The 27,926-nt window shown below is 39.5% G+C and overlaps 2 protein-coding genes across 3 annotated transcripts; both read right to left on the reverse strand.

Moving 5' to 3' along the window:
• Nucleotides 1-1,468: 1,468 nt before the first annotated feature.
• pld6 (phospholipase D family, member 6) lies at nt 1,469-10,440 on the reverse strand. Of its 2 annotated transcripts, none has more exons than XM_017712115.2 (4): nt 10,366-10,440; nt 9,612-9,814; nt 7,072-7,295; nt 1,469-1,842 (listed from the first exon to the last, which is right to left on the reverse strand). In XM_017712115.2, the coding sequence occupies exons 1-4, from the start codon at nt 10,369-10,371 to the stop codon at nt 1,571-1,573; spliced, it is 705 nt and encodes a 234-aa protein (XP_017567604.1). In that variant the 5' UTR covers nt 10,372-10,440; the 3' UTR covers nt 1,469-1,570. The 2 variants fall into 2 exon arrangements, with proteins under 2 accessions (XP_017567604.1, XP_017567603.1); XM_017712114.2 differs by having other exon boundaries at nt 9,936-10,400.
• A 2,472-nt stretch (nt 10,441-12,912) lies between these two features.
• Nucleotides 12,913-21,001, reverse strand: cnn1a (calponin 1, basic, smooth muscle, a). The gene is made up of 7 exons (XM_017712107.2): nt 20,942-21,001; nt 19,548-19,669; nt 18,599-18,665; nt 17,653-17,790; nt 16,426-16,542; nt 15,613-15,759; nt 12,913-13,125 (listed from the first exon to the last, which is right to left on the reverse strand). The coding sequence occupies exons 1-7, from the start codon at nt 20,999-21,001 to the stop codon at nt 12,913-12,915; spliced, it is 864 nt and encodes a 287-aa protein (XP_017567596.2).
• Between the last annotated feature and the right edge of the window lie 6,925 nt (nt 21,002-27,926).

Raw genomic sequence — 27,926 nt, forward strand, 5'->3', positions numbered from 1 at the left:
AATGTTCCCTAGGGCATGTAACTTCATGAAAATTGACTATATATGCATAATTACAGTACATCATTTAATAAAGTCTTGTTGCCACTACAAAACATCTAAAACTACCTTTAGGTGTTTATATCATATTGTGTATGTGTGATTCCAGACTTTTGAATGGTAGTGTACATAAGCTCCCCTTTACAATTTCAGTGTCAATACCACACAGCTTCCAAAACAATTGATGGATAGCATTTTAATGAATGCTTAATTCTTTCAGGAACAAACAGTGAACAGTCTCAGGTTGAAAGGAGACTGGAATAAGCTTTTCTCTTGTTATTGGTCACAGGAAGATTTAAAACCCCAAAAGCATAGCCTAACCTTGGCTGAAGAGCTTCCAGATTTGAGCAATCAAAGGCTTGGCTCTGACACACCACAGCCTGAAATCCAATAAAGCAGAATAGAGATTTCAGCCACATGTTGTACAATAAAAATCAGGTATTTTGTCATTACATCGGAGTCAGACAGTGCTGTTTAGTGCAGTGCACCACTTTATACTTCTCTCCTTCACCAAATTCAGACTCCATGTGGTAAATAAGTATCTCGGCCCTGTTCAGACTGACTGATGCATAGCAAAACATTTTTCAAAGCTGCTGCATAATTTCGTTTTTGAGATTTAAAGTTATTCAGAGTGTTTGATGGGAAATGTTCCATTCTAGAGACCTGGATTTTCTTACAGGAGGTGGTGACAGGAAAAAAGTACACTTTGTCTACAACATAAATAAAGCTTTTTATAGCTGACTGAGAAATCTGAAATCTTAAATCCAGCTCTCTTTATCAGATTTCTAGACCTTATTCCAATTTAAGAAATCAGAGTATGCTGTTTACATGACCATTTGAATAATCCAATAACTGCAGAAATCCAATTATGATTAGATTATTGAGTGCATGTAAACACACTCCATGGCTCAGACATTGGGTTTATGTAAAAACGTTCTGTGAGGGAGCTTTCAGAGGCATTAAACTCTTCAGAAGTCCTCAGAAAAATTCTGACTCCCCAAGTTACTCTGGAATCAAGCCTTTCACATCAAACATTACTTGTAGTTTATATTTTAACAATTTAATTATGTAGAAATCCTGAAAAAACAAAAATCCATATATATAAAAAAAGAAACAAAACAGTAATCTAAAGTTCAGAAGTGCTGAAAACACTGTCAAATTGGTCAAACCTGACCACATAAAAAGAAAACAGCCTTTAACGCTACTTGAAAACAAAAAATTTAAAAAAAAATGTAAAAAGGAAAACTTTTTTGTACTTTTTTTTTTTAATCTACTCACAAAAATGAACCAAATGCTCAAAACTGATCAATACAATTATATTAAGAGAAAACACTTTTAGCATGTAAGATGTATAAATTTGAAACAAATTTTGAAACTGGCCAACCAAGTTTATACCACAAGAACATCATGTAAAACATATAATCTACCTCTACTTATAATATTAAAAACAAAACATTTTATATAATCCCATGAAACTTTGTAGCAAATGCTGAGAAAAAAAAAATCTCTGCGTCTTCCTGTCTAAAATCAATAACTAACTGTGAGTCACCAGCCCTTTGGTTGCCGTGGCGATGGGCGTTTGGTGTGTGTGATTGGCCGGGTCACTGTCCTCCCACAGCCTGTAGAACTCGTCCTGAAAGGGCCGCACCAGTTCCAGCTCTTCTGTCACTATCACGTTCTCCTTGTTGCTCTGGACGGCGGTTGCGGTCCAGTTGAGGGAGCCGGTGATCAGCTTTCTTCCGTCCACCAGCGCAAACTTATGGTGCATGTGTACCACTTTACTCAGCTCATGCCTCACATAGATACCTGAAACAATAGCCAGAGCCACAATTAGAATTTAACAGACGCGTTATGATCGTGAAAGTTTGAGAAAATAAATGTAAAATTAATTTTATATCCAAAATGCTTCATATTTCAGTAGTGGTGATCAAATCTGGGTGCAAATACCTTAGCAAGAAATTACGATAAATAGATAAAGTAATGACATATTGTTATTCAGAGATGAACCATAACTATTAAAGATAGGCCTTCAGTTCAGGCCATAAAAGTCAAAAATCTGTCAAGAAACGAGAAGAAAACACCTCTACAATAATGTTAATTTCCTCCAAGAGGTTTCTAGTATGTTAGCGCTAAGCCAACGCTGGTGCACACAAACATTTTTTACCTGTTTTGATGCTTGTAAAAGACATTCCATACATTTTATTTGAAACCTATAACAGATATTAACAGATGTTTTACCTTGTATGTAGCAGTTTTACAGTGACTCAGTAAAGCACCCTGGTATAGCGCTGTCACCTCTGTTTTCCATTTCTAACAAACCTGGTTAGGTTACAGTTCGCATTCACAATCAATGACGTATCTAAGGGTGCTTTCACACCTACTATGTCTACAACCCCAACTCCAATGAAGTTGGGACGTTGTGTAAAACATAAATAAAAACAGAAAACTTCGTTGGAACGTGTTGCAGGCATCAAATTCAAAATGAGTGAATATTTGCAAAAAACAATGAAGTTTATCCATTTGAACATTAAATATCTCGTCTTTGTAGTGTATTCAATTGAATACAGGTTGAAAAGGATTTGCAAATCATCGTATTTTGTTTTTATTTATGTTTTACACAAGGTCCCAACTTCATTGGACTTGGGGTTGTAGCACAGACCTGTGAATCTTTCTTTACGCTTTGGACTATTCTTAACTGCAGTGAAAACTCCATCTGTACTCAGATCTGCATCAAAAACCTACCATGGTTCAGCAACATCGAGGGTCTTGGTCCCTTTCCAAATGAATCCTGGTTCAGTTCTCATTAGATTAATGCTGGTTGGAACAGATTTTTATGATGGGAAACACCAAACTCGGCCTAGAAGGCCCTGAGCGTCGCCCCCCCTGCTGTTATCCATAAAAATGTACAAAAGCACAGACAAAACTCCACCTTTGAGTTACTACTTTTTTTTTTGGAACATACTTTTATGCATTTTAATAGATGTATGTTTCACGGTGCACGTCATTTTAAAGAGCTTTTAGAAAGCAATCATCTAGCTCTCTGGCTTTTGAGGCAGCTTGCAGAACTGACGACAGTTTACTGTAATAATAAATACAGTACAAGACAGCACATGCTGAGGCTGCCTAGTGTTGTAATCAAAGTTATGTGCACTCCTGGGTCTGTCTGATGTAGTAATGACTGTCTGTCTGATACATCTGTTTAGCCGTAAACATGAATGCTTTGTTGATTGTCTTTGGTCTTCTGGAGCTACAAGGCTAACCACCACTGTTTTCAGTTATGCACTGTACTTTTGTAAGGAATGTTTACAGGTAACAGTATGTCATACAATGTCAGGAACCACATAAATAAGTGTACTTGAGCTTGATAAACAACTCAACTTGGTTCAAGGTAATCCTATGATGACTTAGTTGTTTTAATGTATTAATGAGCCCATTATACAGTGTGAAAACTGCAGTGCCCGAAGAGTCTGACCATCAGCTGGCATCTTGAATCAGTTTATAGAGTGTGTAAGATTTCATGCAACTTCCTGATTTTCAGATAATCCTCATGAAAACGCCATGATTCTATAATGCACACTACAGTTCAACATCAATGTTTTGGATAATCTCAAACTTATGTGGTTGCAGGAAAATGACTCTAGCAGGCAGTTTGTACAGTGCTTATAAGACATAAGCTTCCATTATTTGTCAACTGAAATTGCATGCAAAGGTTTGGATCAAATTCCATGTTTTGTTGATTTTATATCATCATGGAACACAGTATCATTATTTCAGTACTTCAGATACTAAAGTCAGAATTCACCTTTTCATTTAGATATATTTTATAGTATTTAGAATTATTTGTGTTTTTGTCTATTTAGGATGTTTAAATAATTTAGTATTTAATGTGTATACAATATTAATGTCTATTAATGTCCATTTCAGTCAAATCTGTTATCAGCTTTGTTTACAAAATGAAAGCCAGTTCTGACTGCTTAAAATCTATTTCCTTTTACATTTTAGCATTGGGTTAATAGTTATTTCTTTTTAAATGAAAAACTGATGTGCAGGAAATCAAAATGTTACTTCAAAATATTGCATCACCTTAACATGGTATTACTAAAAAGGAAATATCTTTAAAAAATTTTTTTTTGTATGTAAAGACCAACAAATTGTATCGTCACTCACTTTATGTCCAAATATTTAGATTAAAAGATTCTGGCTCTCTGTGTCATTTCTTGCCATTGTTGTACAATGTTGCCTCAAGGCAACAGACACCAAAAGGAAACCTGCATACAGATTTTTTTTTTTTAATGGTCTTCATTTTTATAGCTTTTTTATTTTGTAAAAATAATGTCTTATACATCTGGGTAATGTATGATCATTTCATGTAAAAACGCAGTGATGGAGCTTTTAGAGGTCTTAACATCTGGTTCCTATCACCATAACTGTGAACAGTTCTGATATGAAATTCTGCATTTTACATCAAACCACTCTGAATGACCTTGTTCACATTTTTGAACATAATAGATGGAAGAAATATCAATGGAATCGTACTCTATGCCCTCTTATCTATTATGGATGTGCTAACCTTTCACTTAGAAAATCAACACCGGCCTTGTAGGTCCAGTGCAAAACTAAGGAAGCAAACTTCAGACACCAAATACGTCCTGGAAGATCGACTATGGGGGAATCTGTGTACCTTCGATTTAACAACCATGGCCAGTTTTATTTGAAACTCTGACCACTAAAAGCTGCAGCTCACCATTAAGAAGTTGTACGAGTGATTTGGGGTTTCTAGATTTGATTATTCCTCATTGCTGGTCTATTTCAGGGTCTGAGCTCCAGCCTCTGCCTTTTTTTATCCAACTCAGAAGCCAAAATACAATTGGATGCAATTTAGAAAGGTACTGTTTATTTCCCAACCTGATGAGCCTCAGCGCTTTAAGCCATCTTTGCAGTGCGTACATTTCTGCTGCCGAGAATGCGTGATGCTCTAAAACTGTTTGGAGGTCAGCTGGGAGATCAGCGTAATTCTGGTGGAGAAATTCTGGTTATTTGCTGAGTCATATGAATCTGAAGAACACTGCAGCACATTGTATAGTGCAAATGGTGGAGTCAGATAGGGACTCATGGGTTTAAGTATTCATGTGGAATATCCAGGGGAGCTTTAACCTGTGTCTGGGCAATTTTGGCCTAGTTAAAATCCATAAGATCAGTATAACTCAACACAACTCCCTCCCAACTCATGTGGGCAAATTATGCCCAATTTAGCAACGGCTAACAATCAGCAGAACCAATGCCATTACCTCACACAATGCACAAAAACTCGAAACATTGTTTTTTGTTTTTAATGAATGTGCACGGAAAGCCAATGCCAGTCAGCAACTTCCAGCACTGCCGTTCATTATCTGTCAAACACTACATTAACTTAAACCCAGAACCAGGCCAGGAAATATTACAGATGGTCAAGCAATTACATTTTTACACTGAGAAGTCAGGCAATTTAAGCACTGTGACTGGAAGGTCACCGGTTCGATCCCCTTGGCTGACAGTCCATGACCGAAGTGCCCTTGAGCGAGGCACCTAACCCCCAATTGCTCCCTGGGTGCCGTGGATAGGGCTGCCCACTGCTCCGGGCAAGTGTGCTCACTGCCCCCTAGTGTGTGCGTTCACTAGTGTGCATATTTCACTACATGGATGGGTTAAATGCAGAGGTCTAATTTCACAGTGTGCAAACACACTGACGAATGGTTGTCAGATCAATTCAATTCAATTAATGGCAAATGCTCTTTCGACCATTTGACAGACGCAGGCGAATGTAGTGTTGGGAGTCCTGCCAAAGAGCTTTCTGGTTTAGCTCCACTTACATTTTACCCCAAGTACACTGATTCTAACTTTCAAGTCTAATTATACAACCGGTAGTCTGCACCTGAGCTGATGTTTTGAACAAATCTGGTCAATCAACAGTCACATATATGAATGACATGAGTATAATGATAAGCATTGGTGTGTGTGTGGACGAGTGGAGAGGAAATAAATAAATCTCATTTACTGATTAAAAAAAAACAACCCATCAGAGGTCCTGAATTATTCAGCCCATGCATTAAATCACCGCTGAGGAAGTCCTTAAGCTTTTTAGTATCATGAGACTCCCAAAGGTTTTGACAAATGTATTGAATCTGGTTTAAGAACAAGCAAGATCTTATGTATCCTGATCTTTAAATAATACACATGGGAAAAGCTGTGATTATATGATATGATACTGTTCACAAGTTTGGAATCGATGTTTTCCATAATATAAAAACAATTCATTGAGACTCCGTGTGGAGCTGTTAGAGAGCAATGAGGGGTGAAAGGCAATACACGAGAATGCCTTGCTGTGAAAAACAACTCACAGCTCTCTTGATATAAAACATCCTGGAAAACTGCCACAATACAACGAGAGCATTTAAACATAACAAAAACACTTTAAACATTGACTTGCTTCCTCACTTCCAAAGATGAAAATCTAGTTTGCCTTCAGCTTTTCAAATATACACAAAATTTCATTGAATCCTACATTCCATTAACATTATTTTAAAAAACTGCATAAATCAAATGATAAACCTCCAAAACTGGCAGAAATTGTTTTTATGGTTGCTGTGAGAAGGGGTTAAAAACATCCTGTTTCTTCCCATATGAATTAAAACGTGTCATTGCTCTCAAAAAAGTAACAATCTTAAGTTTCAATGAAAGTTAATGTAAGATTTTATTTTATGTTAAATTTGAACAATTTCTACTTCTCCACTAATCATGAAAATTTACAATGTAAACAGCAGCTGGCAGGATGCAAATAATTTAAAATTTTATTTTAAAACCAATAAAAATAGAGGGAAGTTTTGTTCCAACATCACTGCAGTATAGAATATGCTGCTCTACACCTTTGGTCAAATGACATGTTTTGCAAACAAGTTAACACGTCCTCTACAGAGTAGAGACTCATAAGTGATTCCAAACTTTTGAATGGTAGATCATGTGAACAAGATGCCCGAAAATGCTGTTGCAGTGCTGTACCTGCCCTGCGGAGGGTGCCAATCTGAGAGCCGCTGATGCTCATGTAGTCCCTGTCTGTGAGCACTCGCACTGCCACACCACGACTGTGTAACAGCAGCACGGCTCTGCTCAGCTCCATGTGGGAGAACGAGAACACACACAGGTCCAGAGATACGCACGCAGAGAGGAGGTGCACCAGGAGCCGGGTGAAGGAGGTGTCCATGCCGTGGGGGAGGGGACAGGAGCTGTGGGAGGAGCAAAGAGTTTAAAATCAACATTAATCAGAAATCATAACACTTTTTTTTTTGATGTATTTTGGAGTGAATCACTGTATCAGAGAGGGCCTCTGAGCTAGCTGAGTGTTTTCTCTCCACGATAAGTGAGGGCTTTAAATGATATGATTTGGTGATTTGAGCTTATTATGATCAGGGTCATAAACTGTAACATGATCAGGGACATAAACTAAGATGGTAAAAAAAGATTCAGGTTGACCTAATTCCTTTGTTAAAGGTGTAAAGATATGTAAATTTCACAACATAACATATTGTGGTTATATATGGTTCACACACACACACACACACACACACACACACACACACACACACATACATACATACATATATATATATATATATATATATACACACACACACACACACATACACACACATATACACACACACACACACACACACACACACACACATACATACATACATACATACATACATACATATATATATATATAGATAGTTGCACGCAAAAGCTTGTGCGCCCCTGGCCAAATGACATGTTTTGTAAGTGTTTTTCTAAGGGACAATACGTCACACATCCTCTACAGAGAACAATAGAATGTGATCAAGTGTACCAGTAGTATTTATGACTTTGCCATTTGAGTGCAATGGCCTTGTGGCAAACTTAGAGGCAAACATGAGTTTATGAGCGCTGTCAAAAGAAACCACAAAAAAAGAGGTGGGGACTGAGAAACGGCTGAGAAGGAAGAGACTGACATGTGTAATCAAGACATGTTAAAATCTCTTTCATCACAAGGAAATTCCACACTTTTCCAAACAGTCTAAGAACATTCTACGCCAGTTTTACCATCACTTCACTGGCTGCCCGTCTCATTCAGAGTCAAGATAGACAGGTAGATTCTTTTACTGGTTTTTAAAGGTCTTAGTGGATTAAGACCTTCATACACCTCAGAATGCCTGATGGACTTTGCTCCAGATCAGGTCTTAAGATCATCGACTGCTGCTTCATTGAATGGTCCAAGAATGAAGCATAATAAGACTTCTAAAGCATCTCACTGTGACTGCGCACCACAGACTTGGTACCCTTTACCGATCAGCGTTCGTCGAGCACCGACTTTTTCTTAAATGTTACTCAGCTTGTGTTTACTTTGAATCTTATTTTATTCATTTTATTGTTTTCCATTTTATTTTTATTCAGCTTTCTAATTTGATGCTCTCTGTATTTCTCGTTTTCTTTTGGTTTGTTGCCAACAGTTTTACAAACACGGCCTTGCTGTTTCATCTAATTGTACTGACAGTTTTTTCTCTTTAACACAATTGCATTGTTTTCTTAAAAGCTTATGGAACAGGAACATAAAATGTTATCACCGGACTAACTGAGGGCCTAAAACCAAACCTGTACCTGTTCCACAACCTACCATAAACTGTTTGGCTGCAACAAATTAACTTATTCGCATCCACAAAAGGTCTGGATATGCACATGTTAACTTAGGGTTGACAACCAACGCAAGCCAGTCCTCACCATGACCAACAAGAAACCTACTGGAAAACTGGACTAAGATGTGCTTAAAATGACTAGTTACACTAATAATCTGAAAAAATGGAACTTGGAGAAGACCACCAGACTAGTGGCCCCCACATAATTTGTGCTTGAGGCACGGCATCAGGGCATCAAATAAAGAGAACGTTTGCTTTGGGAATTAACACATTTTAACATCCATTCATTGTTAGTCTATATCAGGGTGCACAACTCCAGTCCTGGAGTTCTGGTGTCCAGCAGTTTGGCGGTTTCCCATCTCAAACACAACCACTAAACCTGGCAATTAACAGTTCAGTGTAATTCAGATGTGTTTGAGTAGGTGAAACATCAAACTGTGCTGAACACCAGCCCTCCTGGACCGGACCCCTTAAAATCCAGACCTTGATTTTAAACCAGTGTTTTTTCAACCCAGGTACTGGACACCCACTGTCCTGCACATTTTAGTGCTTTCCTTGTTCAACACAACCACGTTAACTCAAAAATGGGCTGTTAATAACCTGACTAGTTGGATGAGGTGTGTTGAGCAGAGAACACACTAAATGCAGGGCTGTGGGCCTGAGAAACACTGTTTTAAACAACAGAGCCGTACAAGGACACTGCACAAGTGAAGACTCAAAAAAACACCTGCACCTGATTTGAAACCAGCACAAAGCCAGACGTTTGTTGAAAATACATGTCTGGAAAAACTGCGTTTGTTACTGGACATTAAGATTTTGCCTTCAGGGGTCAATAAAAAGGTTATTCCAGTGCCTAAATGGCCTTATTACCATGGAAGAGCCCTGGCTGGGCTGTAGAGGTGCTCCACGCAGGTTATCGGGGAAGGGAAGAACAGGACTTCTTTCAGGGGCCCCTGGGGGCCTCTCCGGAGCCACAGGCGACGTGCCAGCCAGTCCAGCCACTCCACTCCTAATGTTAGAGCCACGGCCCCAAGCCCCACCATTTTCAGCAGCTCTCCCAGAGACAGAGGCATCTGACACAGCACAAAGAGGGGCACTAAAGCCTGCTGCACTGCTTCAAAGCGCAGACTGAACTGGACAGGATCCTGCAAGCAAGCCAGCAACTTCTGGCCGACATCCAAACGAATGCTATACCTCAAGGAGAAAAGGAGAGAGCCAAGAAGCTGCCAGCATCGAGTTTCCCGGTCAGATAGGCGGACTGTGTTTACAGTGGTAATTCTTGGCTTCTATAATCGCGCATATTTGGCTAATCTGGTGTCAGAGTTAGTCGCTAGTGCGAGGTTGTTTGGGTTCAAGTTAGAAATAGCAGGACGAAGATAAAGTGGGCTCGTTGCTCGAATTTTCCGTTCCACCTTAAACTGTGCGGCCGTTGCGTTCTGGTTCATTTATTTAAGGTGGAACGGAAACATTCGAACAGGACAACTTCAGCCTAGTGATAGTTAACGGCAGCTGGAGCCATTTCCGAAACATATGGCGAAGAAGTGAAACTAAGTGGTATTTTAGGTTACAAGAACACAATCTACAGGTCAAACACACCCAGAGACAGAAACACCGGTGCGTTTACCTGCATGGCAACCGTTCCGCCCTTATTACTGAAGCGTCGACAGACTAACCGACGAGCTCAGTGGCGCCCTGTAGCGGCACCAGCGAGCAATGACACCGAGGCGATGGGGAGGTAAAGTGCAGAACGGCGACATCTGCTGGTTGCGATCGGAACATAATGACTCGCCGTTCATTTCGCTACAGGGAAACTGAAAACAGTCGCTTAAATACTTAAATACTTTCAAGAAACAGTCAGTTTGAGATCAGACACACACGTTAGCTACAAATACAGTATAACAGAGTAACATTTCAAATCTATCGGTAGATTTTAATCGCCTTAATATTTGCTACGAGCATTAAAACTGTATATGTAGGAGACCTCGGTAGTGTAAATGACCAGTAGTAATAACATTAACCTTACAGTCTGTGTAATGCACTTAGTTAGGCTGTGTTAACATTAAAAAACACAACAAAACGTGGGGAAATCTGACCTACTCCCTACACAGTGCACGAGGTCATGAAGTAATGGCTTCTGCCCCTGAAGTCATTAGTATTCAGGCATTAGCTGCACGCCGCTCTATCTGTCATTCAGGATGCTGTCCGGGTCTAGAAACCATAGTTTCATGCCATATGCAGGGCATCCCTGAGATTATACCTACGGCTATGCGCACGCACAGTAAGACCTGTCGATGGGTAGAACATGATCTAGAACGCCTAGCCCCCCCAACCCCCCCCCCCCCACCACCACCACCACCACCACCACCACCAACCCAGAGGGATAAGTGGTTTAGAAAGTGTGTGTGTATGTCCCCCCCCCCCACCACCACCACCACCACCAACCCAGAGGGATAAGTGGTTTAGAAAGTGTGTGTGTATGTCTGCCCCGTAAACCACCACTGAATCAACTCTTCTAACTTTTTTTTCTAGTTTGTAGTCTTCTAGCTAACGTCTTATATGTAATGCTGATAATGGTAAAATGTAAAATGCTGTCAAATCTGAAAAAAAAAAATCTTTTCCGCGGACACTATTTTGCCATGACACACCCTAAATGCACCACTCCATCATGAATGTCTTAGAAATACATTTTAGGCCAAAACCTGCTCAGAACTATTATAAATCAATGTCTCAGACATTAGGGCAGCATATTCATAACCACTTCATGTAATAGCTTTCAGCTAGGGAGCTTTTACAGACATTAAACTCTTCATACATCCGGTTTCTGTCACCACCATTGTGAACAACTCTGATTCTCCAGAATAGAGCAGTGACATCAAACCCCTCTGAATGGCTTCGTGTGTCTTAACCATTAAATTGTACAAACGTACATGATACAGATTATGCGCATAAAAAGACATTTTGACATTGCTTCACATTAAAGAAGTTTATTTGTGGAACATGCTTCTCTGAAACATTCAATCAAGACCATTTCTTTCCAATTTCATGCTGCAGGAAGATTTTAAGCACTTGACGTCAAAGATCCGGCAGCAGGCACTTAGTTTAAGAGACAGCAGCCTGATCAGGCGGAGATAGAATAAATATTCAGCTTTACTTTTGCTACCTGTGACAAATACAATTTGTAAATGTGCTGTGATTACTGGTGATTTGTGTTAAACAAATGACAAAAAGAGAGATTTAGACCAGCTGGATAAAGCTAAATCTGGGACTTTTAAGGCTTTATTATTCTTACTATTAGCCACATTTCACTGCATAGTGGCAGCATAAGTGCCTTCAGCTTAGTGGGCTTCCTTGGTTTAACTGTGAGGAATCATCAAACATACCAAAACTGATATTAACGGCACATGCAAAACCAATGCTAACAGTGACTCTTCCATAAAACAGCAGCTCAGCCCATCAAATTCTGCTAGAGCTCAAAGCCTTGTGTTGGTAGAAGTTGGCTTTTCACACTGATCTCAAAAACAAAACAAAACAGGGATTAGGAATTAAAATGGATTGAGTCTTCTGTCGACCAAAGACCAGTTTAGGCAGTTTCTATATTTATTTAAGTGATGGGCTGGCCAGAAATGTAATTTACACATATCCCCTCTTTCCTTAAACATGGTCAATCAGCCACGACATGATTGGTGTGTCTGAAGTTTGCTTCTTTCGTTTTGCACTGGAGCTATGAGGCTAATGTACCGAACAAGTAGAGGGTGCTTAGACTAAAAGCAGACAAACAGCCTGCCCAAATAATCTCCATCTTGCCTAAAACCATGTTGAGTTATTTTTGAATAGACCTGTTTATGCGGTTCCTGACATTGAGTGGCTTAATGTTGTCTATAAACATGCAGTTAGCACAACGCTAAAACAGCGACAGATTCCATTACTTGTTAGCTACGTTAGGCTCAAAGCTGCAGTACAAAATTAAAGAAGCAAACAGCACACCAAACGTGTATTGACTGACGGACTACATTCGGAATAATGTAGTCACATTAAAAACTACCAAAGCTGGTCCACAGTCAGAGGTTTCCAATTTTAGTAGAGAGAACTGGTCCTAGATCAGTGTGAAAGGTCAGTTATACCCAAAAGCAGTTGAAATAGCTTGTGTGCTTTGAGGGTTTAAGTGAGGGCTCTATTTGAATCCATCGTAGGCCTCTTGTTCGCTACGCTGGTTGCAGTATTTGCGGTCGTAGACTAGGCGGGAGCCGCCCATTGGGGTCAAGCCGCTCTGAGAGGGGACTTTATTGGTTCCCATTTGCAGGGACACGGTGGTGGTGTCCATTGGCTCTGCACTCATGTTCTTCTCAGTCACCTGCCTCACTGTGCCCAGGGCTGGCATACCAGACTGAGGAGAGAGAGGGAGAGCGAGAGTACTTAGTCTTTTACTCTGAAGGATACGAAGGTATACAGGATATGCTGTAATAAAGCTTCACTCCATATTGAAATCACTTCATATTGATAGACTACTGTATTAGTTGGACATAATTAATTAAACGTGTTGTATTTTTATACAACAATAAAAAAACTAACTATAAAATAAATCTGAAATTATCACCAGCACTGTTACCTTTTACTGTCTAGTAAGACATGTATTGTCCTGGCATTGTCAGGGAGACTGTAGCTGTAGCCTATTTACTTCCCCTGGCACTTTAAAAAAAAACTATAATCATACATGTTTATTGGAATTTGATTCTAGATATATCCAAAACATACACTTTGCTAAATACCAAGAAAAACTCAGAAACTGAAAATATTATTAGGAGAAAGTCATAATGCTTTGATAATGCCATTTGAGGAAAAGTGAGAAAAAATGTGTTAGCACTAATAGAATTAGTTTTAATTATAATGTATATGGTTCAAAATAAATATACAGTCCTTTTAATACTAGTTCTATATCATTGCTATCATATCAAATCTTTGTAGCTTCATAATATTTCTTCTTTTTTTAGTCATTTGAAAACAAACTGCCTTTTGCATTATGTGAAAATATCATGATGAATGAGCCAATACAAATGGTCCAAAATTACATCCACAAATGGTCCAAAATTACTAAGATACAATTAATTACCACAGAAAATGACTTTTACACATTTATCAGTCAACTGGTTTTCTGTTGCTTCCTGAAATAAATATAGAGAAATGTGTTTACATTTTGTTTCTTGTAGGTAGAATTAGACTGTACTCTACAGATAGAGATAGAAAAATGCTGGAGTATTTTCAATGTACAACCCCATTTCCAAAAAGTTGGGACGCTGTGTAAAATGTAAATAAAAACAAAATGCAATGTTGTGCGAATGACTAAAATCTTATATTTCACTGAAAATAGCACAAAGACAAAATATTAATGTTGAAACAGAGAAATTGTGTTATTTTTTGAAAAATATATGCCCATTTTGAATTTGACGCCAACAACACGTTCCAAAAAAAAACAGGTGGTTAATTAGCAACAGGTCAGTAACATGATTGGGTATACAAAGAGCATCCCAGAGAGGCCGAGTCTTTCAGAAGTAAAGATGATAAGAGGTTCACCGCTGTGAAAAATTGAGTGGGCGAATGATGCAACAGTTCAAGAATAATAATCTAAAATAGCAAAGAACCTTTCATTTTTATCATCTATGTGCACAGTAACATTAAAAGATTCAGAGAATCTGGAGAAATCTCCAAAAAGGCCAAAAAGTAGTTTTTGCTGGCTGTGATCCTTGGGCCCTCAGGTGGCAACAGACATGATTCTGTGTTGGAAATCACTGCATGGGCTCAAACACGTGGGCTGAAAACCACTGTCTGTGAACATAGTTCATCACTGCATCCACAAATACAAGTTAAAACTCCAAAACATAAAAAAGAAACTACATAAACAGAATCTAGAAATGCAGCCACCTTCTCTGGGCCTGAGACCATTCAAGATGGACTGAGAGGAAGTGGAACTGTTCTGTGGTCAGACAAATCAAAATTTGAAATTCTTTGGAAATCATGGACACTGTGTCCTTCGGGCTAAAGGCCACTCAGCTTATCAGTGCACAGTTCAAAAGCCAGTATTCATGATGGTGTAGGGGTGCATTAGTGCACGTGGCGTTGGTGATGTGCACATCTGTGAAGGCACCATTAATGCTGAACGATACATATAGGTATTGGTGACATATGCTGCCATCCAGATGACGTCTTTTTCAGGGAAGGCCTTGCTTATTTCAGCAATACAATGCCAAATCACATTCTGCATGTATTACAACAGCATGGCTACATATTTTCCTGCCTGCAGTCTAGACCTGTCACCACAGATAACATTTGGTACATTATAAAATGAAAAATGTGACAAAGGAGACCCCAAACTGTTGAGCAGCAAATTCTATATCAAACAAGAACAGGAAGACATTTCACTTTAAAAACAACAGCAGTTGGTCTCCTCAGTTCCCAGATGCTTACAGAATGTTGTTAAAAGAAGAGGTGATGAAACAAAGTGGTAAACATGCCCTGTCCCAACTTTTTTGGAACGTGTTGTTGGCATCAAATTTAAAATGGGCATATATATTTTTCAAAAATAATAACATTTCTCAGTTTCAACATATGATATGTTGTCTTTGCAGTATTTTCCTTCAAAAATATGATTTACATGATTTGCATATCGTTGCATTCTGTTTTTATATAGTCTGCACAGTATCCCAACTCTTTTGGAAATGGGGTTGCAAATCCTACATCATAACATGTTTTATTTTACAAATTGTTATGTTTTTGTTTAATATTATTTTAAAAAGATTATAGAAAACATGGCATAGGACTTGTTTTCGTCTGGTTTTGGAGGTACTGGTGTATACTTGAGGTACTTCTTTGTTCTCACCATGCTCGCACATTTATTAGTGCCCATCTGGAGGTGGATGCTGTTGCGGTCCACAGGCTTCTCCATGCCTATCTTGGGGTCATAAATGTGCCGTCTTGTGCCATAAGAAGTCATGCCCTTCTGACTGGCATACTTGTTGGAGCCCATCTAAACGTGAAGAAGATACTGATTAATATGTCCTTCAACTTGAAAGTGCTTGTTATGTGGACTTTTAATAATGAGCCCATTAAACTTTCATGTTCATTTCAAATGATTTGTTGGATTAACCAGAAGAAGAACTTTTAAGTGAAGTTCTACTATAGACTTTTAGGCATAGTATCCTTCTGAAATACATTTACATGTATTTATAATCCCACTCTACCTAAAACACCTAATTCATCCCTTAAACCAGGCATGTCAAACTGGGGAATTTATAGGCCAAAGTGCTGCAAAGATTCTCAAAGACCCTCAACTGATGCTCCAAATTCAGTTCATGAAGGCCTAGTTAATTAGCTGATTAGCTGAATCAGTTGTTTTTAATGAGGCAGCTTGCTGAGGCCTTCGTTGTTTTGGCCTGCAGGAAACTGGAGCCTGACATGTGGGCCTTAAACGATGTGAAGTGAAATAAAACTGTGTAGAGTCCTGATATTAAAGAGTATGTGAACACATGTAACTACATTTTGTCTGATTGAAGGAACACACATCTTATTAAGTAGCTCACACTGAACATGCAGGACCCAGAAAGACTTCTCCTCGATCCGTGTTCTCAGTGATCCGTATGCTATGAAGCTTTTTGATACCCTGGGCAGGACAGGTTCACCCCTGACCACTTACCTGTTGACAAATGATGCTGTCTCCCTCTTTCAGTTTCTCAGGGGTGAACATCCTCTGCTTCTTGGAGATATATTTCACCCCAATGTCATATTTAGTGTATAAGCCTTTGGTCTTCGCCTGTGAGGAAAACGAAATAGTTGGATTTTCCATTTTTAGCTGTGATTGAGTGGTACAATTATCAGCTAAATCAACCGAAGCCCTGGGTTTTGAATGGGTAGTTGAATTTTCACTCTTGGGCTGTGATTGAGTGGTAGAATTTTCACTCTTGGGCTGTGATTGAGGGGTAGAATTTTCCTTCTTGGGCTGTGATCGAGGGGTAGAATTTTCCCATTTGGGCTGTGATTGAGGGGTAGAATTTTCCCATTTGGGCTGTGATCGAGGGGTAGAATTTTCCCATTTGGGCTGTGATTGAGGGGTAGAATTTTCCCTTTTGGGCTGTGATTGAGGGGTAGAATTTTCCCATTTGGGCTGTGATTGAGGGGTAGAATTTTCCCATTTGGGCTGTGATTGAGGGGTAGAATTTTCCCATTTGGGCTGTGATTGAGGGGTAGAATTTTCCCTTTTGGGCTGTGATTGAGGGGTAGAATTTTCCCATTTGGGCTGTGATTGAGGGGTAGAATTTTCCCTTTTGGGCTGTGATTGAGGGGTAGAATTTTCCCATTTGGGCTGTGATTGAGGGGTAGAATTTTCCCATTTGGGCTGTGATTGAGGGGTAGAATTTTCCCATTTGGGCTGTGATTGAGGGGTAGAATTTTCCCTTTTTGGCTGTGATTGAGGGGTAGAATTTTCCCATTTGGGCTGTGATTGAGGGGTAGAATTTTCCCTTTTTGGCTGTGATTGAGGGGTAGAATTTTCCCTCTTGGGCTGTGATTGAGGGGTAGAATTTTCCCATTTGGGCTGTGATTGAGGAGTTGAATTTTCAAACCTGATTATCAAACTGAAATTTTGTTGGGGAAATGTATTATCAGTCATGCAGTCTGGTTGGAGAGTTAAATGAATAGTCTTGCACTCTGCTTGGATGAATCCGTCAGTCCTGAGCTGTGTTTTCCTCCTAAGATCTGACAGGCTTAAATTGTCAAGCCTGCAGTCTGAAAAGCCAGTTTAATTATCAGTCCTTCCATCTCACTGGCTATCAATATTTAAAATAATTACAATAATTACTTTTTTTCAAGCAACTGATTTGAGATCAGTAGGGCAGTTTCTTTTATAGTCAAGGTCAAAACTCACCATTCCAGCGAGTGCGATGAGGGTACACTGCACCTGGGTGTGATTCATATCCTCAAACAAGTCATTGGCCTCAAAGATGTCATGTGGCTTCAGCCCATAGTCGCTAATGGCTCGAATAAAGCTTGTGATGTTCTCCAACTAAAACACAGGGGCACAGGAGGGAGGGAGAGAGGTGTCGTGATTGGAAGAGAGCGAGAGAGAGACTGATAGATAGGACAATGTCAGGGTCAATTACTTAGTGCAGACTAGTAGAGCAATTTTGAAAGCTTGTATAAATGAGTACACTGCTTTGAGATGTTTTTAATAGCCTGCATTCTGCTTCTCTCACAAATGCTTTGAATGGTTTTGAAGATTTGGCAGCTGACCAGCACATTACCAGTCAATCTAACTTAACAGAGCAGTAGTTTAAACATATTTAAACAGACTGAGAGCAAATGAGGATAATTTAATCCATTAATTGACTGTGTGATGTTTCTTATTAATGAATCTTGCGGTCTTGATTGGATGTTGAATTAACTTGTGTAACTATTTGTGTATTACTTCAGCAAACAGTGACTTGGAATGTAAATGTGTTGAAGTTTGGGTTGAAATAAGCACTTTAGAATCCAAACAGAGAGACTCAATGATGGTGAATCTACTCGTAATGCCTGGCAAAAGGAGCCAAACACATTTAATCTGACCAAATCTCAATTTTGTCCACATCCATTACATTTCATTGCTTTGGACAGCGCGAACGCATACCTCTCATGTAATGCCATCCATGTCTTACATTTTTGTGTTTAAGGCTGTAAGTTTGGCATGCATTTGTCAAGGATATGACCATAAGGGTTTTCTTTTATTGGCTAAAAGAGAAGACATGAACATAACCATTCTGAACCTATACTTAGTCACCAGTCCTGAGAGATATATAGATGTAATAAATTTGCCTGCAGACTGAGCTGTGTACCTTATGCCAGTTGAGGCCTGGCTGGTTGATCCTTGGTACTGATCCTGGCTGAAGTATGTTGATCAGCCTAGTAAAAACAGAACCATAAAAGTAGAATTGAGCTCCATTCTCTAATAAAACAGCTATAGAAAGGTCCAAGAAGGACAGACTGGCCTACAAACACACTCATATTCCAGTTACATTAGCAAGTTTTTCAATAGCGTAGTGCTTTTGCAGCCCGGTCTTGAAATTGTGTTGTCATTTATAGCAATGTTTGTGACAAAAACAGGCATAGTTTTCCCCCTTACCCCAAATATAGTTGACCAGTTAAGACATATTTGGTGTCTAAAGATTACTTCTTTAGATTTGCACTGGAGCTATGAGGCTAATGTAGCTAACAAGTAATGAAGGCTCTACTCATCAGTTGGAATTGTGTGCTCTGCTTGTCTAAATCATCACATACTTCCCTCAAACCAAGTGAAGTTGTTAAGTAATCACATAATGGCTAGCTTATGAGGTCATCTCTAAAATGTTTATTTAAGCAAGTATATTTCATAGCTAAAAAAGCAACGGTTCATTATGAAACCTGATTTTTAAAAAACTTTAAAACTAGTGTATCATACTATCAGAAACCCCATAAACAAGTCTTTCAGCTTGAGGTGGTTTGAGTGTGTGGTGATTCTGGCATGTAGTTAACAAAATACTCAACTGACAGCTATAAGTTTTCATTTCTTGCTAAACTAAAGCAAACTTCAGACACCAGACTACATTCAGGCTTAGCAGGCATCTGTACAGTTTTGCTCAAGCTTTAATTATAATCTAAGATCCATTTTACAATTTGTTTTATAACAGATACAGTATAGAGACAGTTGGGCATTTCTGCTTGCATGCAATGCATTCAGTCAAGCAAGCACAGAAGTGCTCATCACTATACGTAGCACAAATTGGGACATAGCCTGCGGTCACTCACTCGCAGAGGATGACCCCATCCTTGAGTCCCTCCATGAAGTTCCTAGGGATGACCCGCCCGGTGACCTCCTGGATCCACTGGCGCAGGGCATCCTCCATCTGGGGGTCATATTTCTGCACCAGCTATGGTCAAAGAGAAGAAGAGGAGCACAGGCCATGAGCAGTACATCCTGTGTCAAGACCTGATTTTGATGCTTACTGCTGGTCCACAAACACCACCCTAACTCATGTTAAAGTTATATACGTAGCTCCATCATTCTAAAGAACACAGTTGCACTGCTTCACCAATGCTGGGAGCGTCATTAACTTTTAGCTCACACTTGACATTGGGCATCCCGTACTAATGGTGATGCTTTTCTATGGCAATACAAACAGTGTTGAATGCCAAGTGAGTTAACAGTGTGTACACCCTGAAGTGGCTGAATTCAATCAAATTAGACCAAGGATCTGGATCATTTTCTGGCTTCGTGTATTAGCATGGCAGTCCCAAAGACTGCATCCTGGAAGCATTGTTGTCAGGGCTTTCGCAAGGTTAGGTGAAAAAAAGGTGAGGATTCTCTGGCTGCCAGAAAACCCACAATGGGCAAGAGGGTCAATTACTTCTGCAAGTGATGTAGCTCTCAGAGCAATGATCTGTTTGTCACTTTTAAAAGAACATACGTCAGCTCATGGCTGTGAAAGCATCGTTGTTACATTTAAATATTGTGAGTATATTAACTGAGGGCTTGTTAGAATATCTGATTTTCTCACAAAGTAAAAATGACCACATATCAGTTTCATGCCAGAAATAATGACTAATTTTGGTGACTTGTAAGCATATTATCCCAGTCCAGTCCTTAAGACCCCCAGTTTTTTGTTCTGTTCCTGTACTTTTCGGTGCACCCATTGTTTACACATGTGTTCAATTGCACACTCACGGCTTATGAATAATCTATAGAAGATCATTACCGATAGCATGGGATACTCTGGGGCAACTGCACATAAGTTTAACCATGTCCAATTCCAAACGTTGGCCAGATGTTTATGAAACCACCTGACTCTGAGCTGTGGAGCAGAGGAACTGCATTCTCTGGAGTGATGGACCTTCATCCAGTATCTTTGGGATAAGCCAGAGTGATCCAGAACTAATCATCCAATATCAGTACCTGACTTCACTAATGCTCTTGTGGCAGAATGCAATCAAATCCTCACAACAATGTTCCAACATCTAGTGTTAAGCCTTCCCAGAAGAGAAGAGGCTGATACTGCATTAAACTCTCTTTTATGAATTTCAGAAGAACTGTTGAATGAAGAGGTGTCTGCAAACTTTGGGACTTATTGTGTTGGAAGATATGAATTTTTTTTTTCTTTTTCTTCTCTCTCTCAGCTGCACACTCACATACACACATCTCTTACCTTATTCCTGACGTCAGCGGATAGTCCAAAGGTAGGTCCTTTGCTGAACTGAGTGCTCATGGTGTCTGCTGTAGTGTTGAGCTGTGTGGTCACTCCTGTAGTAGCCTCTCACTCTAGAGCTGAAGCTCAGCAGTGGTCACCTCCTGTCCACTCACTCTTTTAAAACATGCCACAGTCTGGGTGGCATACCTCACTGTTTCTGATTGGCTGGGGCCTGGATGGTCTGGTCGATCAGAGAGACGATACTCTGTTAGTGCTGCAGTTAATGTGGCATCAGTTTGGCTGGATTAGAAACTGATCATGTAAATTGATAAGAGTAACTCGTTTACTACGGAATTATCATCACATTTATAGTGACTTTACTGCTTTGTGCTTCCTTTCACTGATTGGTTGTTAAATTTAAGTCACTGTGGTGCATTTTTCTTATTAGTCTGATTATTTTTGTAGTTTGTTTATGGGATTAAATGGAAGAAACTGTTTTCTACAGTAATTAATTTTCTATAGAATCATCATTGCATTTTTAATTGCCATATCTCTCCACACTTCATCTTTACGTGTTTGGGTTTATTAATGTGTTTTGAATTACAGCCATTTTGGTAAGATTTATCTTACTTGTTTACATTTTTCAAAATGTTTTGGAAAGAACATATAGGTGCTGCTGGAGCATAACCTCCAATAATAATCTCCATTTTTTTTTTTTTTTGGTATTTTTTTCTTTTTAACACGATTTGAAAAACAGAAATGGTCCAAAATATTCTTTTATTAACTCCCGTTATGAGTTAAGAATCTTTTTTTTCCTTTTTCTATAAATTTGACCTAATTGTACAATTGATACTCAATCATGGTGAAGAACCACTTAACCATGTAAAAAAAACATTTAAGCATTCAAGTGGTTTTCTGAGTTGACCTGATTCTTTATATAATCACTGAACCAGCAAAGAGCCCCTTTTTTTGGGTGTAAAGGACCACTTTTGGTCCTTTAAGGAACCTTTCATTGGATGGTTCTTTCAATGACCACGTTTTAAGTCTAAAAAATCTTACTTGCTTAATGTAAAGGTGTTAGGAAGAACCCTAAATTTGTATAGAGCCTTCACGGTATATGAAAGTTCAAACCTTTAAAAGGTTCTTCACACCGTCACATGGAGGTTTAGTTCTTCAGGGAACCAAAAGTAGTAGAAGCGGCCATCTGGACATACTTTTATATGTCATAACTGTAAATCAATACTTTGTAATGCACTATTTAGGTGTTTTTATCCCATGTCCTTCAGCACAAACTCAACTCAGCTGTATGATACTGCACTTAAGAGGGTTTACAGTGGCTGAAACCAACCCAGGAAGCTTAGAATCTACATTTAGTGCTGTATTTCAGCGCTGTGAACTATATGACACTCAATGACTGGTTGTCTGTCTGCCAGATGGATGAACTGATGAAAACCAGCAAGTCGTTAACTGTACATGAACCGTGGTGTATTTGCATGCATGGTGTAATTATCATTTCACTTCCTTAAAATGAGAGAAAAAAGAAACAGAGAGAGGGAGACAGTGAGAGAGATGGAATGTTAGTGCTTTATTTGGTAGTGATGAAGGTGCGTGCCAGAGCGAGACATGTGTTTAGATCAGTGTCAGTGTAGATATAGAGCTTCTAAAAAGGGAGTCAACTGAGGGAGATGCTGGATGTGAGATTCTTCTGAGAGTTCCTCTATAGACTATAGACACATACTTTTCAAAAATCACGCAGAAGCCTTAACAACTAAATACAATATCTTTTATTTTTCCAGTATTTAGTGTGTCTACTCTGTACCTTTATAACAGCTTCCACGCTTTTCAGCAGTCTTGCTTTCAGTTTTTCAGAAACGTGCAGGTATGTTTTTCCATACCTCCAAAGTTCAGTCTTAGACGTTGGCTGCATTTTCTGCTTCTCAAGAACCAAGTCATTCCAAAGACCTTGAGGTTTGGACTCTGGGGTGGTCTGTCCATTGTTCTGACAACACCAGCAGCTTCTTTGTTTGACGTATAGATGTTCTTCTTTTTTTTGTCTATTTTCTTTTCTCAGTAAGAGCTTCTTCAACAACAGACTCACAGTGTAGAGTTGTCTTCTCACAGTGGAAGGATGGACAGAAGCACTGGTGGATTTATTCAGATCTGAAGCAAGAGTGGAGCTTGATGTTCTGCTCTGAAAAGTTCTGTCTTTAAGTTCTGTTTATCTGACGGGGACGGTTTTGATGCTTTACCAGGTCTTGCACAGTTGAGTCCGATTTTCTCTGTATCTTTTAACACATTTTGGAAACTCCTGTGTGTTCTCTTAATTTCCTTTGACTTTCCACTTTTCCTTTGACTTTCCCAATCTCTTTGTCCACTTTATCGGAAACTGCTACCATGTAGGTGTACTTTGTCTGTATGATTACAGACTCCAGCCCATTTTTTACTGCACAATTAAAAACCCCATTTCTTACCTATCCCTAATTAGAAGTAGACAACTATATGACCACCGCTGACCAGGTATTATTTAGGTGGTGCACCATTCTCAGCACTGTAGTAGTAACATTAACATGCTAGTATCATGGTTGTCTCAGTGGTGCTGTTATGAGTGTGTCATGCACAGATGGACTAAAATATACTACATGCTGTCAACACATTGTGCCACATGACCCAAGCAACCCATATTTCAAGCACAATTATGAAAGGATATAAAGCGGCACGTATGAAAGAATAAATAATGCATTTACCATGTCCTCACTTAAGAGAAGGTGGGTGAAATGGGAAAACATCCAGAAACCTGCATCCTAAACTGCCCCCCTAATACCATATTCTCTAAGCCTTTCCATGCTTTTAAACCTATTCCTGTATGGCCAAATGTATGTGGATGTCCTTCTTAATTACTGAGTTCAGGTGTTTCAGCTACACCCATTGCTAACAGGTTTACAAAATCAATGTACATAGCTTTGCACTCTCCACAGAGAGACATTGGCAGTAGAATGGGTCATGCTGAAGAGCTTAGTGATTTTAAACATAGCACTGTTGGAGGTGCTGTGTTTGCCACAATTCAGTGCAATTTCTGCCTTGCTAGATCTGCCCCAGTCAAATATAAGTGGTTTTCTGTGAAATAAAAGAATCTAGGAGCAACAACAGCTCAGCCATGAAGCAGAGAAACCCAATGGAGCAGTAAAGTCACAGAGCAGAGGGGCCAAAAGTGCGTAAACGTCTTCTGTTCCATCAAGTACTACAGAGTTCCAAACTGCCAAGAACTGTGCATCAGGAGCTTCATGAAATGGGTTTCCGTGGGGGAGCTGCTGCACACAAGCCTAAGTTCACTATGTGCAATGCCAGAGTTCAGCTGGAGTGGTGTAAAGCATCCCTGGGCTCTGGATCAGAAGAAACATGTTCTCTAGAGTGATAAATCACACTTCACTATTTGGCAGTCTGATGGTGGAATCTGAGTTTTTTTGCAGTTTGGGCTCGACCCATCAATGTTAATGCCACAGCATACAAAGACATTTCAAACAATCATATACTTCCAGCTTTATGGCATTTTGATGAAGGCCCTTCCCTGTTTCAGTATGACTGTGCTCCTGTGCACAAAGCAAGATCCATAAAGACATGATTTGAGGAGTTTGGTGTTGAAGAACTCCAGTGGCCTGAAAAGAGCCCCAACCTTAACCCTACTGAATACCTTTGGTAGGCCTTTTTGTGTCTGACCTCATAAATGACCTTTTGGGCTGAATGAGCAGGAAATCCCACAGACACTCTCTAAAATCTTATGTAAAGCTTTACAGTAGAGTGGAGGCTGTTCTAGCCACAAAGAAGGGGCAATTCCATATCAATGCTCATGGTTTTGGAATGGGATGACCAAAAAGCTCATCTGTGTGTAATGATCAGGGATTCGCATACGTTAGGCCACATAGCGCATATGCATCAACACCTGCTTATATTAGATTTATAATATTAATATTTTCGAGTGTGTCTGTGGGACCTATTAAAATAAAATATAACATTAACCTAAAAGTTGAAGACCAGTAGCCTAATTTGACTAAACAAATGTGATGTCTGTGATTCCCATTTTGGAAAAAAAAAATATAAGTATAAGCAAGCAAGGAATTTGTGGTTATGGTACCGTTTTGACTGTGATTAATCCCAGTTAGTCATCCATATATCAAACATCCTAAACTTCAGAACACTGCAGAGATATGAGCCTGTTTATTGGCTTATAAAACTCTTCCAAATGCTGTCCTACACTCTGTGATCAGCCTCAAAATCCACACTTTAGTGATGTGTGCAGACCTAAAGGGCAATAGACCTTGATGATACCTGGTCTAAACATGTGCATTCGGGACAGACTTGTGACTGGTGAATGGGCCATATTGTTTTTTCTGATGACCTATAGAACTGCAGTGGAACTGCCTGGCATCTATCAACATAAAAAGGGAGGTTTGATAGGCTCTATAAATTATTATTTGTATGAGGTTATTATGTATTTTGTCTCTTTCCATCTAAATGAGAAAATCACTATAAGTAGAGTGCCTGTATGACCACTAGGTGGAGAAAATCAACAAGCCTTCCAGCATACTCGCACCAGAATACATTACTGTTGCATTGGGTTGTAAAATGGAAACATATCTTAAATACAACCATGTCCACAAACTGAAGTGTACGTCAGCAACATAAAAGCAGATATTAGGAAACCAGGTAATGTAAGCTGTTGTTTTACAATAATACAATAATGTCTTTTTCACAGCTCCAAATTCTTGTTTTCTTGAACTTTCTTTAGCTCTGAGTTTGTTTGCATACTTCCCTTAATAGATTTATTATAAATAAGCCAAGCTGTATTTCCTCCTTGTGAAGCTATTAGGATTATGAGAATTTGCATGACTGTCCATCATCGAGGCTTGCGGTCAATTTGTTGCTCTGGGTATAGGTGGCCAGTACTCACAGCACAGACCAGCAAGCAGGCAGCTAGTGTGGTTCTGGTTTAGCTGGTCATCCCATAGTTTTTAAGGCAATTTTAAAAGTGGAAATGGATGAGCAGTCACAGATGTGTCGGGGAAAGGAGTTCCAGAGCTTAGCTTAGGAGGTAGCACTAAAGGACCTGCTACCCCAGAAAGACAGTCTAGTTTGGGGATAAAACCAACAGCTCACTGCAAGAAGACCTGAGTTTGCACAAAGGGATGCACAAATGAAAAAGCTGAGCTAAATATGAAGGGGCCAGACCTTGTAGCTCCCTAAAAAAATTAGAAGCATCTTGTATAGAATACATGAAGTAATGTGTAGCCGATGTAACTGGTGTAAGACAGGAGTGACATGCTCTACAGGATAGTATCTCTATATCTATATCTATTTAAGGGTATCTGCAGTGAGTCCAGTAAAAACAGAGCTACAGTAATGAAGTTGAGAAGTGATAAGGCTGATGTGTTTCAGCATCTTTTTAATATGTTCGTATGCTCCCTCCAACTCAAGTGCACTCAAGTATCTTTACTCAGCTCCACTTTAGGCCTTCACATTGAGTGACAAATTCATTTTTGGTTTCCGTTCTGTTGGTGCAGCACTTGGACTGCGCTGCTCTTTCTCACCCCTCTCACTTTGGAACTTTAGCATTTAGTTTTAGACCAAAGGGATCCCCAAAAGATTAAAAGAGCCTAACAAACTTTATTTCTAATGATAGTAGACATTAAGACACTCCACAGCATTTCTATGAGTTACTTAGTACTTCAGGAGATTCTTTGAGCTGATTTGTTTTTGATCTGGTACAAGAAACATAGAATACTTTGATCAGGAAAAAAATCTCATCATAATGTTTTAAATTTGTTTGATTCTGTTTGGTTGTTGATCGTTCTGAAGCTCTTCATAAGATATCCAAATTCTTGTTTAAAAGAACTGGGTACAATATCTCTTTGTGAACAAAGACGGATTTGGGATTCACAAATGAACATTGTACAGATTAACATACACATTCAAAATTCAAAACACACACAGAATGATTTTTGTAGTAATAGATCTTTGAGATTAAAGGAGTAAATAACTTTGACAAGATTAAAAAATGTGACTACATAATTTAGACCAAAATCTATTAGTTGCACTTTCCACTCTAGTTCGTCATACAGAATCAGCCACGACGTCACTCTTGTGGTACCATCTGATTGGTCGGTTTTGGAAAGCAGGCGGGGCTTGAAACCGGACGCCGAAAGAGTTGCGGCAGCCGGAGAGAAAATCCAACAAATCTTATTTATCTCCTTGTGTTTTCGTTAAAGTATCGGTTAATTAATTATCAAAAATATTATTTTGAATTTGTCATGATTTTGTATCGTTGTTGTCATTATCTTCACACAGTATGCTTAGCTTTGTATGCTTTGGCAACATAGTACTTGATTTAGTCATGCCAATACAACTATCTTGAACTGAACTGTGAGAGAGGGAGGAAAGAAAAGAGAAATGAACGAGGACGAAGAGAATCATGTCTGTAAGCACTGAGATGCGCCGTGTCTGCCTGCTCGCGTTTGCCCAGCTGACCGAGTGAAACGTCACTCCTTCTGCGCCGCCTGATTGGGCGATTCTGGACAGTGGGCGGGACTTAAGGCAGGACTCCAGGATACACGCATCCTTGAAAGTGGGAAAGACAGAGCAAATCATAGAGGGAATGAAAGAAAACGAGGAGACTAGAAAGACGCCATGCATGCGTTTCTGCTTGTTCACGGTGAAAAACAGAGTGTGTGCGAGCCACAAACGTCACTCCTCCCGGTCCGTGTGATTGGTCGATGCCGGAAGGTGGGAGGCGCTGGAAACTGGACGCCAGGATGCACGCAACCTTAAAGGTGTGGAAAAGAGAGCACGTAATGTAGAGAATGCAAGAAAACGAAGATAAAGTAAATGTTGCTCTAAGCTAAACAACGACGTGCATCGTTTCTGCCTGTTCGAGCTGAACAACAGAGTGAGCCACCAACGTCACTCCTCCGGGTACGTCTTATTGGTCGATGCCGGAAAGTGGGAGGGGCTG

The sequence above is a fragment of the Pygocentrus nattereri genome, chromosome 12 (genome assembly GCF_015220715.1).
Source record: "Pygocentrus nattereri isolate fPygNat1 chromosome 12, fPygNat1.pri, whole genome shotgun sequence".
Taxonomy (NCBI): domain Eukaryota; kingdom Metazoa; phylum Chordata; class Actinopteri; order Characiformes; family Serrasalmidae; genus Pygocentrus; species Pygocentrus nattereri.

What these genes read in the sequence shown, in the direction of transcription:
- pld6 (XM_017712114.2), bottom strand. Translation starts at nt 9,974, where the DNA reads ATGCTGGCAGCTTCTTGGCTCTCTCCTTTTCTCCTTGAG. An exon ending in TCTCTCCTTTTCTCCTTGAG is followed by an intron (nt 9,815 to 9,935) that starts GTATAGCATTCG and finishes GTGCTGTGTCAG; the next exon opens with ATGCCTCTGTCTCTGGGAGA. An exon ending in CCAGCCAGGGCTCTTCCATG is followed by an intron (nt 7,296 to 9,611) that starts GTAATAAGGCCA and finishes CTCCTCCCACAG; the next exon opens with CTCCTGTCCCCTCCCCCACG.
- cnn1a (XM_017712107.2), bottom strand. Translation starts at nt 21,001, where the DNA reads ATGAGCACTCAGTTCAGCAAAGGACCTACCTTTGGACTATCCGCTGAC. An exon ending in CAGGCCTCAACTGGCATAAG is followed by an intron (nt 17,791 to 18,598) that starts GTACACAGCTCA and finishes CCTGTGTTTTAG; the next exon opens with TTGGAGAACATCACAAGCTT. An exon ending in CTAATAAATGTGCGAGCATG is followed by an intron (nt 13,126 to 15,612) that starts GTGAGAACAAAG and finishes CTCTCTCCTCAG; the next exon opens with TCTGGTATGCCAGCCCTGGG.